The sequence below is a fragment of the Ursus arctos genome, unplaced genomic scaffold (assembly GCF_023065955.2).
Source record: "Ursus arctos isolate Adak ecotype North America unplaced genomic scaffold, UrsArc2.0 scaffold_3, whole genome shotgun sequence".
NCBI lineage: Eukaryota > Metazoa > Chordata > Mammalia > Carnivora > Ursidae > Ursus > Ursus arctos.
Window position 1 is genome coordinate 89,122,298 of NW_026622985.1, and position 21,224 is coordinate 89,143,521.

General features: G+C 36.4%; 1 protein-coding gene across 4 annotated transcripts in view; it reads right to left on the bottom strand.

The window, feature by feature from the left end:
• Positions 1-21,224, bottom strand: part of BRAF (B-Raf proto-oncogene, serine/threonine kinase) — a 168,820-nt gene that overhangs the window by 31,277 nt on the left and 116,319 nt on the right. For 3 of the 4 annotated variants that reach the window (XM_057304059.1, XM_026512282.4, XM_026512272.4), the window contains exons 9-13: positions 20,703-20,739; positions 16,846-16,982; positions 16,484-16,601; positions 13,900-13,984; positions 12,603-12,779 (exon numbers count right to left, since the gene is read on the bottom strand). In XM_057304059.1, the coding sequence (XP_057160042.1) occupies positions 12,603-12,779; positions 13,900-13,984; positions 16,484-16,601; positions 16,846-16,982; positions 20,703-20,739 (554 nt within the window). Of the gene's footprint in view, positions 1-12,602; positions 12,780-13,899; positions 13,985-16,483; positions 16,602-16,845; positions 16,983-19,174; positions 19,295-20,702; positions 20,740-21,224 lie in introns of all 4 variants that reach the window. The other variant, XM_044388764.3, reaches the window with a different exon arrangement.

Genomic DNA, 21,224 nt, shown 5'->3' on the forward strand with positions numbered 1-21,224 from the left:
TACCAAAACCAAAGGCAACAAAAGCAAAAATAAGCAAGTGAGACTACATCAAACTAAAAAGCTTCTGCACAGCAAAGGACACAAGCCATGAACAAAATGAAAAGGCAACCTACCAAGTGGGAGAAAATATTTGCAAATCATATATCTAATAAGGGCATATTCAAAAATAAAAGAACTTGTATAACTCACTAGGAAAACCCCCAAACAGTCTGATTAAAAAAACAGTTTTCCAAAGAACACATACAGATGGCCAAAAGGTGTCCAGCATCACTACTCATCAGGGAAATCCAAATCAAAACCACAATGAGATATCATCTCACACCTGTTAGCATGGCTATTATCAAAAAGACAAGAAATAGCAAGTGGTGGCAAGAATGTAGAAAAACGGGAACTCCTGTGCACTGATGAAGGGAACATCCTTAGCAGCCACTAAGGAAAACTGTGCAAGTTCCTCAAAAAACTTGAAAATAGGATTATCGTATGATCCAGTAATCCCACTTCCGGGTATATATCCAAAAACACTTAAATCAGGATCTTAAAGAGACATCTGCACCCTCATGTTTATTGCAGCATTATTCACAATAGCAAAGACAAGGAAACAATAGTGCCCATGAATGAATGAAGAAAATGTCACTCACACAGACGAATATTAGGCAGCCACAAAAAAGGATATCCTGCTACTTGCAACATGTATGGACCCCGAGAGCATTATGTGTAATGAAATAAGTCAGAGAAATACAAATACCATATGATCACAGCTATATGTGGAATCTAAAAACAAAACAAAAATCAAATTCACTTTCATCTTCCTTATGGTGGGTTAAAAATTTTTGTCAGCCATTATTGTGATTATTATGGTAGCCATAGTCACTGTACTGACTCCTATTAAAATTACATTCAGTTACAACCCTACAGAGTTGTTGTTCTTGCATTGCTCCTACAAAACAGTTTCCCCATCTTATATTTGTATGTATCTCTCTCTTTGTTGGAGTTGGACGCGATATTTTGTAGACATGGCCTATCATTCCAGCTTATTAAAATTTTAGTTCTCACTAAAAAATAAGTTTTAAAAGACCAGCGTGCTAATGAAGACCTCGTCTAAGTTATCTGTAAATGTGTTCGTCATATTCAAGAAAGAAATGAAACAAAAATCTCCTTCTAGCTTAGTAGCTTCAGGTCTGATCACTATACGTTATGAATCTAGTTGAATTCTCCATGCATGTTGCATCTCTTGATCTTATCCTCAACAATATCATGAGAAGTGTCATTCAAATGCCTTGCTATAATTCAAATAGTACAGCTACATTTGCCATAGTATTTGCCTCGTTTATCATCTAGTCTATTTACAACAGCCCCAAGTGTCTCTCACTTAAGTTTACTGTGATTTTCTTGTATTTTCAATTGTTTCTAAAACCAAAGAACTGGTCCACATAGACATGAGCATTTCAGTCCTCTTTCACTAATACTACACGATTTCACAAAGTTCATCAGACTTCAGAGAGCAAGCTCAATCTCTCCTCAGACACCTACAGAGAATGTAGCAGCCAATTGGACTGGTATGCCTGATGGTGGTGACAAGATTTGATCCAAGCAGTTTCAATTATAGTCTCCCTTCTACTTTGATGCCCTCTACTTCCCTCATAATCACAATGTGGAAAGTGAGCAAGATTGAAGGGAATGACATTCTGCTACTCCTCTGTAGTCAATAATCATTCAGAACAGTTAAAATCCCTAAGAAGTGAAGTTCACATATTTTTCTAGTTATGATCCAAAGTGGCCTAAATTTTATTTTTACTTAGAGTTCTCAGTTTCTTTTACTTTTAAAAAACCAAGTTTATGAGGTACAATTTGTATACAACACAAAATGCGCCCAATTTTATGTAGTTTGAGTTTTGACAAATATATACCCTTGTATAATGACCAGCCACAATCCACATAAAGAATATCCATCACCCCCCAAACTTTCTTCATGTATTTCTGCAATGAAACCCTCCCAGGCTCAGCAACCACTGATAACGATTTCTGTTACTAGAGGTTAGTTTTGTCTTTTCTAGAATTTCATATAAACAAAATCCATGGCTTTTGATCAGCATGATTTTAAGATTCATACACTGGCTGCATGCGGTATTACAGGGTATGGATATACCACAACTTAACAAGTGACCTGTTGCACATTTGGGTTGTTCCTCGTTTCTGGCAATTTTGAGTAAGATACTATAAACATTCAAATACAAGTCTCTGTTGTTCACTTATGTTTTCACTTTTGGGCAAATAAGTAAGATTAGAATTGCTCATGTGGCAATCTTAACTTTAAAAGAAACTGCCAAAGTGGTTACCCCATTTAAGATCCTTACCAACAATGTGTAAGAGTTCTGGTTGCCCTGCATACTTGCCAATACTCGGTACAGCTGGTTTTGATTATAAGCATTCTAGTGGGTGTGTAGTGGTGTCTTCTAGTTTTAATTTGCCCTTCCCTAATGTTTAATGATGGTGAGCATCTTTGCATGTGCTCATTTGCCATTCTTATGCCTTTTTAATAAAGTACTCCAATCTTCTGTCTATTTTCTTGCTGGGAGGTTTTTCTTATTGCTGAGTTGTTAAGAGTTTTTATATGGTTCAGATACAAGTCTTTTAATTAGATAATGTATCTTGCAAACATTTTCTTCAAATCTGTGGCTTGTTTTTTCATTTTTTTTTAAAACAGTGTCTGTCTTCCAAAAAGCAAGTTTTAAATTTCGATGAAGTCCAGTTTATGAATTTTCTCTCATATGATCCTTACTTTTTGTGTCCTAAGAAATCTTTGCCTTTCTTTAGGCTACAAAGATTTTCTCCTATGTTTCTTCTAGAAGTTTTAGATTTTCAGCTTTTGGTCTTTGATCCATTTCAAGTTAATATTAATGTCTTGTGTCCCGTAAGGGCAAATGGTTTATTTATTCATACTATATGGATGTCCAGTTGTTCTAGTAATATTTCTTGAAAGGACTATTTTTTCCACATGAATTGTGCCTTGGTATCTTGTAAAAAAAAGAACAAAACAAAAACAAGTGACCCCCCCCCCAAAACAACTGACATAGACCTATGGATATATTTCTTGGTTTTCTATTCTTTTTTTTGATTTATATGTCCATTCTTATGCCAATATCACATGGTCTTGATTACAGTGGCTTTATATAAAATTTTGAAATCTAACACGAGAAGTCCTTCAACTTTTTCAAAATTGACTTGACTATTCTAGTCATTGCATTTCCATATACATTTTATGATCTACTGGTCAATTTCTCCAACAACGCCTGCTAAGATTTTGACTGGAATCACAATGAGTCTACAGATCAATTTGGGAAGGATAACATCTTAACAATATTGAATCTCCTAATTGACGAATATGATGTTTCCATGTCTTTTTGTTTCCTAGCTGGGATCTGCATTAGAGAGGGTATAATCCCCCTTTGGAAAATCAGATCTTCTAAAGTAAAACACTGGCTAAAAAAAAAAGAGAGAGAGAGAGAAAAGAGAAAGAGAGAGAGAGAGAGAGGGAGGGAGAATGTATTATAAACATGCAATATCAAAAACCATGTTGGGTGCCTGGGTGGCTCAGCTGGTTAAGCATCTACCGTTGGCCTGATTGGGCTTCCTACTCAGTGGGGAGCCTGTGTCTCCCTCTCCCCCTGCTTGTGCTCTCTCTCTCCCTCACTTTTGCTCACTTGTTCAAATAAATAAATAAATCCTTAAACACACACACACACACACACACACACACACACCATGTTACTTTTTTAAAAAAATTCACCTCAAACATTCACAAGTCCAAAATCAGAAGCATAATATTTATTTATTTATAAGAGCAAGGTCGTTCAATGGAGGAAAGGATAGTCATTTTAACAAATATTGCTGGGATATCCATATGGGGGAAAAAATCCTCAACCCTTACCTCATTCCAAACACAAAAACTAATCTGAAGTGGATTTAAAACCTAAACTAAAAGCAAAAACTATGAAACTTCTAAACTTCTAAAAGAAAACAATTTCCACCACCCTCATATACACATACAGCATTTTAAAGTTTTCAGGATATTTCTGCATCATTGAGTTTCGTAACCTTCATGTTTTTTTGTGAGGCAAGCAAAAGGCAGTAAGTCTACTTATGTTGATGGGAAAACCAGAGCCAAAAAGACTTAAATGACATAACCAGAGAGGCGTAGTGGAAAGGGCATGGGTTTTGAGCAACCCAACAAGACTTGGGTTCAAATTCCAACTACATCACTTACTAGCCATATGACCTTGGGTACATTACACAAAACTTCTTAGCTTTACATTCCTAACCTAAAAAAAATGGAGGTAATAATGATCTTGAAGGGGTTCTTTCTTTTAACACATGTTCAGTGAAAGCCCCCTGTGTGCTAAGCAACAACTGTTCTAAGTCTTGGAGATAAAGCAGAAAATACCCATCTCAAGGTGCTTACATTTAGTACAGAAGACAGAAAAGAAAAAAGATAAATTAGCAGAATATATAGTATTCTATAAGTGGGGAAAGGAAATGTTGGGTTGCAGGGGGTTGTAATTTTAGGGCAGGGAGGGCTTCTTTTCAAGGGACCTTTTGATTAAAGACTGGAAGGAGAGGAGGGAAAGAGTCATGATGATATGGGATAACAGCATAGCAGGCAAAGGAACTAGTAAGGGCAAGACCCTAAGGCAGGGCCCATACTCTAATAATGGCAAGAGGGCAAAGAGAAATAAATGAATTGAGTGAGGTAGTAAGAAAGTGGGGGGGGGTTGTGGTGGTGATTACTTTGAGGAAGTACTATTGTAAGGACCTTGACTTCCTTTCTGAGTGAAATGTGAGACAATGGAAGGGGAGAGGAGCAACATAATCTGAGCTAAGTCCCAAAAAGACCATTCTGGGTACTGTGTGGAGAATAAACTGAAGATGGGTAAGGGAGGAAGCAGGGCACTAATCCAGGCAAGAGATAATCATGGTTTCATCAGGGTGAATAGCAGAATAGGTGATGAGAACTTGTAAAATTCTAGATATACTTTAAAAGACGGAGTGAGCGGTGCCTGGGTGGCTCAGTCTGTTAGGCATCTGCCTTAGGTTCGGGTCATGATCCCGGGGTCCTGGGATCCAGCCCCATGTCAGGCTCTCTGCTCAGCAGGGAACCTGCTTCTCCCTCTCCCTCTGCCTGCTGCTCCCCCTGCTTGCTTGTGCTCTCTCTGTCAAGTAAATAAATAAAAAATCTTAAAAAACAACAACAACAGAGGGAACAGGAGTTTATAATAGATTGGTTGTATGGTGGAAAAAGAGAGGAGTCAAAGATAACTACAAAATGTAGACATAGACATAAGCAGCTGACAGAACAGAGCTGCCAGTTACTGAGATGAAAGGAAAGCAGGAAGAGCAGGCTTGAGGAAAAAGGTCAGGTCCTCAGTAAGAGACATACTAAATTTGAGAAATCCATTAGACAATCGAAGTGGCTGGAGACTGGCATATAAATGGTAATTACATTGTTATTTCAAGCCATGAAACTGGATGAGATAACCAAGGGAATGGAGATTCCTGGAGGGTTCCAATATTTAGAGAGGTTAAAGAGTTGAGGAAGAACTGGATGAGAAGGAAAACCAGGAGAACACACTTTAAAGCAGTGCTTCTCAAATTTTAACATGCATACAAAGCATTTAGGGATTTTGTTAAAATATAGTCTCCAATTCAGTAGATCTGGGGTGGCACCTAAAACTCAGCATTTCTAAAAGGCTCTGAGGTGGTACAGATGCTACTCAGACCAGATTCTGAGTAACAAAGGATTAAGGATGAGTTTCATTGGAGAAGGGCGTGATCAACCACAGTACAAACAGATGGAGGACTGTGAATATAACCCCTTGTCTACTGAGAGGTATATCGGTGGAGTATAGGGGCAAAGGCCTGACTGGAGTGGGGTCCAAGATAAAAGGGGAGAAGAGAAATTACAGAGTGAATATCAACAACTCTTCTGAAAAGTTTTACTGTCAAGAGAAGAATGAGGTGATAGCTTGAGTGGGAAGTGGAATCAAAGAAGGGGCCTCCACAACTTTTTTATTGTCAAATTTTTAAGCATAAAGACTGAAAAGGACAGTACAATAATCACCCTATGCTGCTCTCCACCTAGATTCAACAGCTGTCAACATTCTGCCAAATATGCACTATAAGAAAGATATGTATTTTGTTTTAAAAGTTTTTATTTATTCATTTATTTGAGTAATCTCTACACCTAGCATGAGACCTGAACTCACGATCCTGAGATCAAGAGTTGCATGCACTTCCAACTGAGCCAACCAGGCACTCCAAGAAAGATTTTTTAAATAGGAGAAAATCCAGTAGAAAAGGAAAAGCTGGAGATGAATAGGGGAGATTTACTCAAAAGATAGCAGTGAGTAAGGGAAAGAGGATGGGGATCTAGCACACTAAATGCAAGGGATGGCTTTCACTCTTATTAATAAGCCAGAAAAGCTGAGCATGAATATAGGTGGGTGGGCAGATGTGGTGGGTGCTGCTGATTTTCTCAATGAAACGGCAAGCAAAAACAGCTGACTTCTCTGGGAGGAGAGGCATTGAAATTTGAGGATAGAGGAGGCAGGACATCGTCTAGGAGAGAGGAAGAACAAACAATCTAAAAAAAAAAAAAAAAGTATGGTTGCTGTATTACATTAAGGGCCCATTTGCGGTGTTGAAAGGATTGACTAAAATGGAGAAGCAGCAAGGTGTAAAGGAGTATACCCTGGAGCCAAAGTGTCAGGGGCAAGTTACACGAGTACTTTCTTTGTAAGTAAATGGGGATAATAATAGGATGTACCTCACAGGGCTGCTGAGGATTACATGAGGTAGTACAAATAAAGTACACAGAACAATGTCTGAAACATAGTAAATACCTGCTAAATTCATTACCACATATATATAAAAAACCACAGAACACTTGGTGTAAAAAACAGGGGGAGAGTAAGTTATGTAGCAGAGCTGAGGTCACAACATACTTATTGACCAGTAAAGATATATTTTCTGAGTGTTCTACAGTGACTAGCTATTTCCCTATAATAACTTTTATTTTGAAATTAAGAAAAAACTGTACCAAAGGCAATCACTGTAGCAATCACTCATATTTCTCACCATAATCAATCCAGTTAAAATTTTTACACACCAGTCTTTTTTCAAAGTTTATACTTACAAACAAGTTATGAAAGTAAAACCCAACCGTGGAGTCTTTTTTTTTATTAAAAGATAGAAACAATCAGAATGTTATAGGTAAAGCTAAAGCCCTTCTCTCCTTGATAGCTGTCCCCATCCTGACCCCTTTTGTCATTCTTGTAGACAACTACGACCAAATTGGTCTGTGTCTGCTAATCCTTCTTTTAATACTTCTGCATACATATATATACCGCTCCTAAAATATATACATATATATATGTAAAATGTTGTTTTTAAAATTTTAAGTGGTCTCATGCTTTAGCTTGCTTTTCTCACTTGACACTATACTTTAAAGCTGATACTGATAAATATGTGATTCGTTTCTGCTGTATTCATTTCTGCAATATTTTATTTATCCAAGTCCTCTGATGGACATTTATGTTCCCAAATTTTTCACTATGACGTATTTTCCTGTGATACATCTCTTCCTATACACATCTTTTTTAGAACAAAAGCTGGTATTTCTTGGGGGCAGGCCAGGTAGTTTCCACTTCAACAGCTACTTCTGAAGCGCCCCCAGCAGGGCCGGCTGCAGGAGGTGTGTGCCAGGAAGCAAGTCCCCCAATCTTTACCAACATGTGATTTCGTCAGAATGTAGGTATTTTGCCAATTCCAGTGGGTAAAAAATAGTACTTCTTTGTTTTAGTTCGTATTTTTCTAATTATTAGTATCTTCTTTCCTGTTACTGTTCTTATCCACTGGAAAATCACGTTCATTGTATTCTTTGATCAACTGGAATTGTTTTCAATCATTAATACACGTTCACCATCTTTGCAGCTTTATTCTTCTATCTTTCGTTCAGTTAGGTTTAAGTAAGGAAGGCATATTCTTCATTATTTAAAAAAAGTAAATCATGAGGATTTATTCCCAAGTTATTTTTTATCTTTCTTCAGAATATCACACTTTTGTGTGTATAACAACAGACCACAACTTTGTCTTGATTTAACATTTAGTAAATTTTCTGACAGAACTACATTAAAAATTATACCACAAATATTATACTAAAATTAAAAGTCCTGCAAAGAAATGGCATGACAAATTGACCATTCCTGAAATTTCTTTAGTAACAATATTCTTAAAACACCTTGGCCCTTAGGCTGAATCAATGACTGTCAGGTGAGAAGATGATAAACATACTATACTGACACTGATTCCTAAAGAGTGGGACTGTCATTATCTACCATGAGAACAGTTGTGCTATCTATAGGGAAACCTAGGAATCAGAAATGATCCTTCACTAAGTAAAGAAGACAAAACCACAAAGATGTCATGCATCTGCTTATATCCTGTAATCTAATAAAGGTGACACATTTGGAACTCCCAATGATTCAAAACTTTCCTAATTACTGAATGTTTTATACTATGAATGACTGTAACTCCAGCACCTTTTACAATGACTTAGTATATTCTTATTCTGCTTAAACCCTCTGACTTCAAAATACATTTTAGAGAGGAATCAGAAAAGATCAACAACATATGGAAAACAATCAGGAAGCAGACTATTTTGAATGAGGGCTTTGCAAAAAAGTACATTATTAGGCAGCTATTTAAATAGTGTATGGACTTATAGGTTAGCTACATCTAGCTTGCTCTGTCCTTTGTGAAATGATGGTGGAGGACAGGGAAGGAGCGATCGACATTTAAAAGTTTAAATAACTGCAAAGCATATAATTCGCACTAGACTACAATATCAACATTTTAACATTGTTGCTGTTGTTTTTATTATCCCAATGTTCCTTATAAACCATCTGTTCTTGCTTTATGAATAAAAATTCTTCTTTTTATCTTTGAGGAAACAGATAGTTTTTGGGGTAGAGGGACATCTCTGCTCCTTGTATTGTGTTTGTTTATTCCTAGTTGCCTTTTTAACTCCTATTTGTTTTGGTCGCTGTCACTGGCATCGGAGACTTTAACATCTGATGTTTGAGGATCTAGAGATAATGTCTTAGTCAAACTAAGTGAAGGTCCAACAAACTGTCTGAAAGGTTTGAGCGTACAGATGGGCTTCTTGTTTTTGAACTTTCCTGTACAGTGATCTAGGTGGAATCCCTGATGTCGCTATCTCTGGGTTTTACCTCTTGGCTGGTAAGTTTCCTCAGAGAAGACTCTTCCAATCTCCTGCCTGAAGGGGAAGGTTTGACTGCCAGCATTCTGGGAATCACCGAAAAGAGAGTGCTGGGGAACTCTTCATTCACCCTTCAGGAAGCAGTCACTCAATCCCCCTGTTTCTGGTCAAATATCCATGTCCACGTCCCCAGTCCAGACATAACTGGCTTTCCTCTCTCCAGAGAAGAAAAGTCTATTGCCAGGGAAGGGATGAGGCAGTCACCCAGTGACACAGAGCAGGAGACAGGATTCAGAGAAGATGATCAGATACGCTTTCTCACTTATGGACCTTCCCTTTTCTGAAGATACCTGGCACTGCCAATTCCTGAGACTTTTGAGGAATCCATGGTATAAATCAGGTTGGTTTTCATTTCCCCACTGCCAACTAGGGATTGAGCTTTTTTAGGGGTATTAAGTCCATTACCACTTCTCCATCTACTTTCTGGCTTTCAAAATGTTGTTTTTGTTTCGTTCCTCTCTGTTGTCTCCATCTTTATATGTTCGTGCTTAAAAAAATTCTTGATTATTGTTTTAGTGAAGTTTCAAGAGACAGCAAAAATCTGTCACTTTAACTGAAAACCCACATCTTCCAAAGCCTTTGGAAACTAAAGATGTGTTAATATATTCAACCAGTTGTGTGTTATTGTCTTATTAACAACAGAAAAGAAAAATAGGAACTGTATCTTCTTTGGTTAAAGCTGGTAATAAAAACATCTCTTGTTAGAAGCCTTAAAATTTACTATTAATAATTTTTAGCTATTAAATCTAGGCTAAACTGATAAAATGATCTGCATTCATATCCAGGTATACTCAGTATATAGTTAGTTACCTAAAAATGTAAGCCAAGTATTTTGGAGTAGACAGATGCCAAGGTCAGGCTTACAGAACCCAGACTGTAAAGCAATGGGAACATGTTGCCTCTTCACTGACTATTCCCCAGACTACAGAACTATTCCATTTTGATAATGTTCTCTCTATGGTCACTTCTTGTCTTTATCAATCCTGGTACTTCACTGCCCCATCACAATTTCTAGTACTGTTCTTTGTTGCTTCTGTTTATAGCAAAAGCCTTTCTCCTTCGTTATTCTTTCATTATTCTTTGACTATTTTCCCTTTCCTAGAGATGTCTTTTTTTATTTTTTAAGATTTTATTTAATTATTTGATTGAGAGAGAGCACGAGTTGGGGTAGGAGCAGAGGGAGAAGCAGTCTCCTCACTGAGCAGGGAGCTCGACATGGGGCTCGATCCCAGGACCCTGGCTGGCATCATGACCTGAGCCGAAGGCAGTCACTTAACCGACTGAGCCACCCAGGTGCCCCGACACTTCTGTTTTGATATGAGAAAGATCTGGGCTTCTCTCTCTTCCAGAAGGTAAACCTACCAATAATATGTGGTTATGTGTAATCATTCTTTCATTCTTTAATAGATATGTATTGAGTACCTAATACAGGCCAGGCCCTGTCCTAGGCATTAGGGATAAAACGATGAGCAAAACAAAGCCCCTGATCTCATACAGCTTGTATTCTAGTGGGGTAACAGACAATAAACAACTATAGAGCTGTGTTTAAAAAAAAAAAAAAAAGGAGAGGGAAGTGAAAAATGACATAGGTGGGGCAGCAACACTAGTTATATAAGGTGATGACAGAAGGCTTCTTTTATTTTTTATTTATTTTTTTAAGTAGGCTCCATGCCTAGCATGGAGCCCAACACGGGGCTTGAACTCATGACTCTGAGGTCAAGACCTGAGCTGAGATCAAGAGTCGGGCGCTTAAGCAACTGAGCCACCCAGGCGCCCCAAGAAGTCTTCTTTCAAAAGGTGCCATGTGAACAGAGACATAAGGGAGAAGTTCTATGGATATTTGTGGACTGAGTATCCCAAAGAGAAAAATAACAAGTACAAGGGCATGAGGAGGGAGCAGGCTTGGCTTGCTGAAGAAAGCAAAGAGACTGGTGGGGATGGGAGCAGAATAAGCTTTTATTTCTATCAATGTTTACTATTTTTGCCATGGTTTATTCTCTACAAAAGTTTAATATACCTTTCAGATTTGAACAGATTCAGATTCTAACTTTTATGAAAGGCTGAAGATTGTTTTGAGCCTAGTGAATAAGTGGGACTGTTACTGAATGGGTAATCATTCGCTGCAATAAGCATTTTGGCTGAACACAGGCTTGTAAACAATCTAAATTACAGATATATTCCCTAGTTTGGAGACGGAGAGGGTGAGAGTTCAGTGGGAAGATATAAGAGCCAGATCTGATTTTGGGTCCTGGTCCTGTGCTTACTTGCCCTAAGTGATCTTGAGTCAGAGCTCTAGGTGTCAGTACATAGATACATTTTTACCTTTTCATTCTAATTTTAAAATGTAAAAGTAGCATAATGAATATGGGGAAAGAATAATGCTTGGGAGTCAGATTCTGGGTTAAACACCTTTGCTGCTGCTTATTAAATGTCCAGCCTTAGACAGTCATTTAAAAGCCTGAGTTTCCTTATCTGTAAAAGCAAATAAAAATATGTACTTATAAAAGCATTATAAAGATTAAATGACATAATGATCTACGTGTGTGAAAGCTATCTGTATACTATAAAATGTAAATTTAAGATACATACATATTTTTAAACATGAACTTTCAAACTTGTATTTTACTCATTTAAAATTTTTCACCTAAGTGCTTCCAAAATTTATTAAGTTTTACCTTTTGATTTATCTCTTCATTTGTACTTAAGAGTTGGATTCAAAATTTATCCTTCCCAGTTGGTTCATTTTGACTGATGATAAATTCTATTCAAATAACCTCTGATCTTTTAAATTACATAGCAAAAATCAATAGATATGAACAATTCAGCTTGGAATCCCCAAGATTTTCATTTAACTTTATTTCACTCAGATGACCATTTTGTAATAATAAATACTGATACATGGAGAAAATAATTTGAGGATAACTTAACAATCATTTTGTACACTTCAGTAACTGTTAATGACTTCTCAGTAGGGATTTTTTTTGTTTTGTTTTGTTTTCTGAACCTTCACTGCTAAATCACTGCATGCTAAACATAAATTTGTAGTCATGTATTTGCTATCAAACACCTAATACATGTTTTTGAAGACTGTACTAGACAGATACTATTTAATTTCTTAATATCATATTGTTAGTCATTAGTTAAAAGTGTCCATATGTTACTGGACAGTAATGTAAAAAGCAACCAAAAGAATACTAGCTAAAACCTTTAAAATACCATCAGTGGTCTTCAAAATATTTTATAAGAGATTGAACAGAATGGAACTTACTCCATGCCCTGCGCAGTCTGCCGGGCAATATCTATAAGCTTGATCATCTCAAATTTGGTCTCAATGATGTGGAGATGGTGATATAAGCTGGAGCCCTCACACCACTGGGTAACAATAGCTAGTTGGGGCTTCGTTGAATAGCCCATGAAGAGTAGGATATTCACATGTCGAGTTTTCCTGTAAAAGGAAAAATGTCAGTAAATAGTAAAGGTTGATAAACTTCAGCAAATCTTTAAAAAGTGGGCCAAAGCAGATGAATTATCAGTAAGATGTTGTTAGAAAAAAAGTATTTTAAAACACACAACGGAGGACTGCCTGGTTAGCTCAGTCTGTTAAGCATCTGACTCTTGGTTCTGGCTCAGGTCATGATCTCAGGGTAGTGAGATGGAGCCCCACCTCCGGCTCTGCGCTCAGCAGGGAGTCTGCTTGAGATCTCTCCCTCTGCCCCTCCTCCCACTCACGTGTGCGCATGCTCTCTCTAAAATAAATAAATAAATCTTAAAAAAAAAAAAGACAATGGAAGGATACATTAAGAAATGACTTTAGGAATTGTCTAGTCTAATATCTTACCCCTTTCAGAAAGGTCTTAAATTTTAATATACCTCACAGACAGGCAACTGGAGGTTGCTTAAATACCTTCAATTATGTGAAGTTCATCACTGAGATTGCAGCTTACTTCCCCCATTCCCGTTTTTTTTTTTTTTTTTCTTTTTTTTTCTTTTGGTTTCTTAAGTGGTTCTAGTCTTAGAAAGTTCTCTGGGGTTGAGAAAAAATCATTTCCCTACAACTTCCACCACTGGCTTTCCTGTTCTGCTCTCTGGAATAAAACAGAGTAAGTTGGTACCCTCTAGAACATAATGGCCTTCAATGAATCCAAATATCCTCAGTTCTGCTGTTTTTCCCCTAAGTTATAGTAGCAGAATACTACTCCTCTATGTTGTCCTTGCCTGGATATACTTTAGTTTCTTAATGTTTCTCAAGTTCCAGGGCTTGATACAATCTTTAAATGTGTTCTGGTAAGTTTAGAACTTTGAGAGTATTATTTCACTAAGTGGTGATGTGATTTCCCATGATCAGAATACTGTATTTCTATTAATTCACTCTAGGATTCATGTTTCCATCAGTTACACCACATAATATTGTACACCACTTAAAGAATATGGTTAAAGACAAAATATACTCAGACAAGCTCCATTTTATCCACTTTTAGTAAACCTGTAAAGCCACCAGCAGCTGTCACTGGGAAAGAGAAGATGAAGATAACTTCTCTGGAAAACAGGAATTCACACAGGCTCACCTGAGTACTCCTACTTCATTTTTGAAGGCCTGTAACTGCTGAGGTGTGGGTGCTGTCACATTCAACATTTTCACTGCCACATCACCTAAAAAAGAATTGTCATTACAAATGTCATTCCAATTTTTTAAACTTAAAATATATTAAAAAACTGTTGGGTATTTTCACTAATTACCATGGCCTTAAATCCACACCATTACTGAAGTGCAAATAAATAATATCGTAACTTCCGAAAATGCATTAATTTTTTTTTTTAAAGATTTACTGATTTTTTTTTTTAAGATTTTATTTATTTATTTGACAGAGAGAGAGATAGCCAGTGAGAGAGGGAACACAAGCAGGGGGAGTGGGAGAGGAAGAAGCAGGCTCCTGGCAGAGCAGGGAGCCCGATGCAGGGCTCAATCCCAGTACCCTGGGATCACGCCCTGAGCCGAAGGCAGACACCTAATGACTGAGCCACCCGGGCGCCCCTTTATTTACTTATTTGACAGAGAGAGAGACAGCCAGCAAGAGAGGGAACACAAGCAGGGGGAGTGGGAAAGGAAGAAGCAGGCTCCCAACGGAGCAGGGAGCCCCATGTGGGGCTTGATCCCAGGACCCTGGGATCATGCCCTGGGCCGAAGGCAGACGCTTAACGACTGAGCCACCCAGGCGCCCCAGAAAATGCATTAATTTTCCAAGGATAAAAGCTAAATGAACAACGATACTCCTATAATAATATTTCAAAACACCAATCCAAAAAATAGCCAAAGTTGTTTTTCCCTTGGAAATTTAGTTTAACCAATTAAGCACCCGTGGTATTTTCCTGGTTATTTAACAATACTAAACCAGATGCTTTTATTAACTGAATGCTAAAACTACAAATGACAGGCCCAGTGAAGCATGGCTGAAAGAGAAAACTGTAAAATTTCTTTATCAGAGTACTTAACATGTTTTTGAAATCCATGGATCACCTGCTTTTGCTTAGGAAAATTATTCAAATTGTAATTTAAAAAAAATTTCATAGGTAGAACTCTTACAGATTGCCAGTAGATGTGTAAAATGGTACAACCACTTGAAACACTTGTGGCAGCATCTACTAAAACTGAACATATGTATATCCAGTGGTCCCACAATTCTTTCCTAGGTATATACTCAGCAAAAATGGAATACATGTTCACCAAACAACACATACTAAGAATATTCACAGCAGCAGTATTTGTAATAGCCTCCAACTGGAAACTATTCAAATGCTCATCATACAGTAGACAGCAAAAAAGAAATCATGGTATAGTCACACAATGAATACTACATAGAGAATGACCTACAACCACACACAATAATACAGATGAATCTTGCACTTTTTGGCAAATATATTATACTTTGATATAATTATTGAATTTTCCTGATTATCAAAGTAATATAGTGAAAAACATTTTGAACACACAAAGAAAAAAATTAAAATCTCTTATAAACTGTGACTCAGAAATGACCATTATTAACATACTGATATACATCCTATTAGGTTTTTATATGTATGCAATGTGAATATTTATCAATACATATGAAAAGATCACCTAAAAAGATATATACTAAAATACCGATGGTCATTTTTAATCTTATGTTAGATATTTATTTCTAGGTAGTATCATAATATGAAGTATTACACATGCTGCTTTGTAAAATTCAATATACCATGGATACCTTTCTGTATCAACAAATACAGATCATTCACACTATTTCATGTCTGTATAGTCATATACGGAGGTTATCAATTTATTCTGTCCTCTATTGATGAACAGATAAGTTTATTTCCATTTTTCATTAATATTAAGTCTCTAATGAATATACTTGCATACACACGTTTGTTTCCGCCCAATTAATTGTAGTTCTACAAATGGAATTGTTAGCTCAACATACATATTGACAAATTGCCTTCCAGAAAATTTTTAACAATTTATTTTCCTACCAGCAGTGTTATAATCACAGCTATAAACATGGTCAATTAAAAAAAATATCTGGGGACGCCTGGGTGGCTCAGGTCATGATTCCAGGCTCCTGCAATAGAGTCCCATGTCTGGCTCCTTGCTCAGCAGGGAGTCTGCTTCTCCCTCTCCCTCTGCCCCTTCCCCTGCTCATGCTCTCTCTCTCAAATAAATAAAAGCTTTAAAAAAAATCTGTCCACTTGAGAAGCAAACAATGATTTCTAGCTTTTGATTTTGTAATTCTTTGATAACTAGTGAGGCCAAACATTTTAATATGTTTACTGGCTATTTCTTCCTTTCGTAAGTACACTTCAATGTTTACTTATGGTTTATAATACAAAGAAAATCAGCAAAAAGACTTCTAAAAGAAAAAAAATCTTGGGGTATACCTCTCCTAGAGAATTGTCATCTTTAAAAATTATTACTCTAATGATAAGAGTCCTGGTTGCTGTGAATCCTGTTTTTATTTCCCATAATTTTTGTTAGAAACCCTTTAGAGGACTCTTGAATCTCATCAAAATAGCTTAATGATGCAAATAGTAAATATTCCCTTTGATATTTTTCTACAGAAGTTGTTAAACATGTCCTGTTTTAACTTGTGTATCACTGTATTACATACATACCATGCCACTTTCCCTTGTAGACTGTCCCAAATGACCCGGATCCAATTCTCTGTCCCACTGTGATCTGCCCATCAGGAATTTCCCAATCATCACTTGAATCTCGTCTACCAAGTGTTTTCTTGATAAAATTTGTGCAAAAGTCAAGCCAAAGCAAACAAAAAAGGAAGAGAGCAAAAATCAGTGTGTGGGAATGCTTTAAGCAAAAAACTATCAGCTCTTATATTTACTTCATTAAGGGAATTCTGAGTCACATTCTGACGTATCATACATCACTATCATATAATCTAAAAGGTGACATTACATTTAGCTATGACTTGTAAAACAAAAGAACTTAGAGGAAAAAAGGTATCACACATTCTTACCATTCGATTCCTATCTTCTGAGGATGAAGATGATTTCCTTTCCCGCTGAGGTCCTGGAGATTTCTGTAATGCTTTCACATTAGTGAGTGAGCCAGGCAATGAGGCAGGGGGGGTGGCAGACAAACCTGTGGTTGACCCTAAGTTAGTGAAATGAAAAATATATCTATTAAAGGAGGATCACGTATATTAATTTATTGGGGGCAGAGGGTGGGGAGAGATTTAGACTTCTTTTAAAAATGCAGCATATCTTTAAATATACACCTTTTGGAAATGATAGGCCAAGGAAGAGCCTCATTTGATGATTTGCACTATAATTTCTTCTGGTTTTCTGGCTCATTTAACGACTTTTAAAACATCTGATTACATATACAAACTTTGTTTATTGGTACAGAGTCCAAAAGAAAAATATCCTTCTAAAATAAGAGATCAATACTAGGGCAATACTCCCAAGGTTTTGTTTCTTTGACTAAAAAAAGTAAAATCAATTTAAGAGCTTATATAAAAAAATAAAAACCTTGTAACTCTTTTATGTTAACTTAACAGCCAATCAATATAAAAACAGATGGAAATTCCCAAAAGGAAACATATTATAATAATAGCCTTAATGTTAAGACTATCTGGCTCTATCATTCTAGGCATTCAAACTTTAAAAATCCTATACTATTTAACTATACTATTTAACTCTTAAATAGTTAGAAATACTGCTCAGTTCATTGGTTCCTGGATTCCTATTCTACTAAACAAAGATTACTTGTTACCTGTATGACAAAGTTAATATAAACAAAGCTAAGCAGGTTTTTCAAGATTTTCTGAAAAATCACTACCCATATAGAGTAAGAGCAAAGTAAGTGCTATGGACTCTTGGCCAAGTTACTACAAATGGAAATACCCTATCAGCCAAGTGAGCCCAACGAACACACTGAAAGTAGACTCAGTTGGCAGGGCCCAATTCTTTTCCAAATGCTGACTAAGCAAAAATCCTAAATTCATCTACCCGGTTTGGAGGTGTTCAGGCCAATGACTCCTGGTAGAGCCTGAGTATAGCTAAGTGGAATTGAGATATCCAATAATATTTGCATATACAGAACAAAAAGACCCCCAGGGACTCTTTTTTTTTTTTTTTTAAAGAAGATTACTATTTGGGGGTAGGGTGGTGTCACTATCTTTCAAAGAATAAGGATACCAATGCCTACACTTTGATGTTAAAACTATAGAATTTTATCATTACTACATCACACATGTCATCATATAAAATTCTGATGATCTAACATGCAATTTTCTAAAAGAAAATGGCATCTGGAATGTCTGTAACTAGCACATAATCCATTTCCACTGATAACTTGATTCAACATCTTAAAGCCTTAACTGCTTGCTCAGGCCTCATAATCCTGATCTACAGAGGTTGGCACTGTACTACTTATTTCAGTCACACTAGTCAGCACTGCAGGACTTCTAGTCCATTCTACAAATTTTATGAGAAACAGCTGAGTGAGAGAGCAAAAATCTGAAACACCACCACTACATTCAGAATAAGTAACAGACACTAGCAAAAGCCAGTAAATACAATTCTTTAAAAACATCTGTAGCAAGATGGCTGTCTGAACTTTGACTTAAATCTTTAAAAATCAGTTTAATTACTAATTAAAGGCAAGATGAAATGGGAAAGTGAAATTATACTGTTGCTTCCCCCTCATATTAGGGCATAAGTGGGAGTGTCACTACTCAAATTTTTTAAAGTATGCTAAAGTACGCCAAATATATTACAGACCTTTTTAAAGGCTCCCTACCTTTGATATAATGTAAAATGTACATGTCCTACATTTAAAAAAAGAACACTGCTATTACAGAAAAATAAAGCCAAAAGTCTAGCAAAATCTCATAATTGGGATTTCCGTTTTTACTTTTTTAAAAACCACACAAATTGGTAACAAATATTAATAGTCATGAAGGCTACTGCCTAACTGGATTAAAATAAAAGTAATTCAGATTGAAAGACACCCTGCCCCAACATACATTACTTACTGCCACCCATTGGAGTTTAAGAAGTTATCAAGACCAAAAAGTAATTAATATAACAGAAAACAAGATGGACATCTCAGCTCAGAATTTTTTTGCTTTTAAAAGTGTACGATAGACAGCATACACAAAGCTTGTAGTAGTGAGTATGTGTGAGAAGCACATTCAGAGCATTCCGGCCAGGCCAAGCAGAAATTTAGTACTGAAAACTATCACACTTACAAACACACGCCGTGAGGGTGAGGCACAAACAGTATCTATAGTTTATATTTAGTTTGTTTTGGGTGAAAACAAGAAAGAAGAGCCCAACTACCTCTGAACACTGGGCCAGGCTCAAAATCAAACACTATTTCACTGGGGACAGAATGTAGGAGGGGACTGGGAGTCCGGGATTGGCATTTCCGAAGACAGCGCATCAGCTGGTTCAAGGGGGCTGTTAGAAGAGAAAGAGAGGGGCAGGCAAACACAGGAAGACAGACACACAGAAAAAATGAAAGAAGTCATGGGAATAAATGAGCTGAAGCCTGCTTCACAAATTCATTCTGGATGTCTAAAAAATTCTGCTTGTTTTCCTAAAATCCCAATGACTTTTTATAAAGTGACTCCTAAAAAGGACAAGAAATGCCATTTGGTTTTTGGTACTAGGCAGGCAGTTTTTATGACTAAGTTAACTCTGTGATGCTAACATGATGGAAACATTTAAATGCTGGATGTATTGGGCAAAATTATCAAAAGCCACAGTTATTAAGACGTATGAAAGTCAAACTGGCAGCAACATTAATTGGCGGTTCACAGAATAACAAATGGAAAAAAACCAAAATTTTTAAACTACATGCTATAGTGAATACTAAATCCAGTATATAAGGCAGGGTTATCATTTTGGCAGGTTCACAGGTATACAGAAACATAACAAAAGATGGTTTATACAATGTTTATTCAATATAAACTATCTTTAAGTCTGGGCTTAGATATTTTGAAGATAAAGCAGGTCACAGTGAAAAGACTGACTCTCTACTATCTTGTAGACAGGTTTTGCAGGTCTTCTTTATTAGATAGAAGACAGCTGAAAAAGCAAGCATGGAGGACCACCTGGAAGAAATCTTCAAGATAGTTTCAAATACCATTTTTGGGAAAACATTATATAGGGGTAAAATCTTACTTTAAAAGTATTTTCTTAAGCAACGTTTTATGTCTCCAATTTTCACAGAGTGCTAGAGTGAATATCTGATGAAAATTCTGTAAGAAATCTCAACTCAATTTCTCATTTACTTATTTTATTTACTGGACTAATAAGAGGACAACAGGATTTCTATTAGGGTCTATTCTATACAATGTGCATTCCACATCCTTCTAGAAAGCTGAAGAGGCTGACAATTCTAACAAACTGAGAAGTTGTGACAGGCAATCTAAGGGATTCTCCCTAAGAATGATTTAGGAAAATCAAGTTTTAACTGATTCTAAGCTCAATCATTAACAATTAGTGGTATTAGTGGAGGCTCCCAAAGGAAATTTAGCATCTCGAGGTTTGGAGATGGTTAGGAATCAGTAAAGTGGGTAAAATAATTAAGGCTCTCTCTTTGATGATTTTAAAATTGTAGATAGTACATTTAAGACCCCCTTTTATGTCCTCTCTTTTCCCTCTACTCATAAGTCAGTTAAAATTTTATTAGATATAAATGATAAATAATAAAGAAAAGCAAAAGATATTTGGGGCTTTCTCTACACATTTTTCTCTGTGTCTGTGTTTCATGAAAGCAGCAAATATAAAGGAGATAAGCAGCAAAGCAATTGCATTTTTCTCTGAGTTTTTTTTTTTTTTTTTAATGGAAATCACTACTTACCTCCATCACTACGAAACCCTTGGTCTCTAATCAAGTCCTACAAATAAACAGTAATGGATATTTATTCAAAGCATATGGTAAGAAAGTAGTAACAACACCGAACTTTTGACTAATCATTAACAGAAAAGTTAATTCTAAATAATACCTATCTTATAATGGCTTCACAAAACAGAAAGAATATGAAAGTAGCTGGTGAACATGATAAAATAAACATCTGGAAGCACTTGTCAACCTAACCCTATATTGAAGGAATTATTAGTCCTGATCAAATGATGAAATCCATTTCAGGCCATTCAAAACCAATGGCTTTGTCACTTGATTTAAAAAAATTCTACCGGCACATGTTAAGAGCCATAAAATGTTCATACCCTTTGATCCTGTAATTCCACTTCTGGGAATTTTTCCTAAGGAAATAATTCAGAAGAAAAAGTGATATGCACAAGGATGTCTAGTGCAGCATTATCCATCATACTAAAAAAATCAAAAATAATTATTTACCTATTATAGGCACATTGACATTTG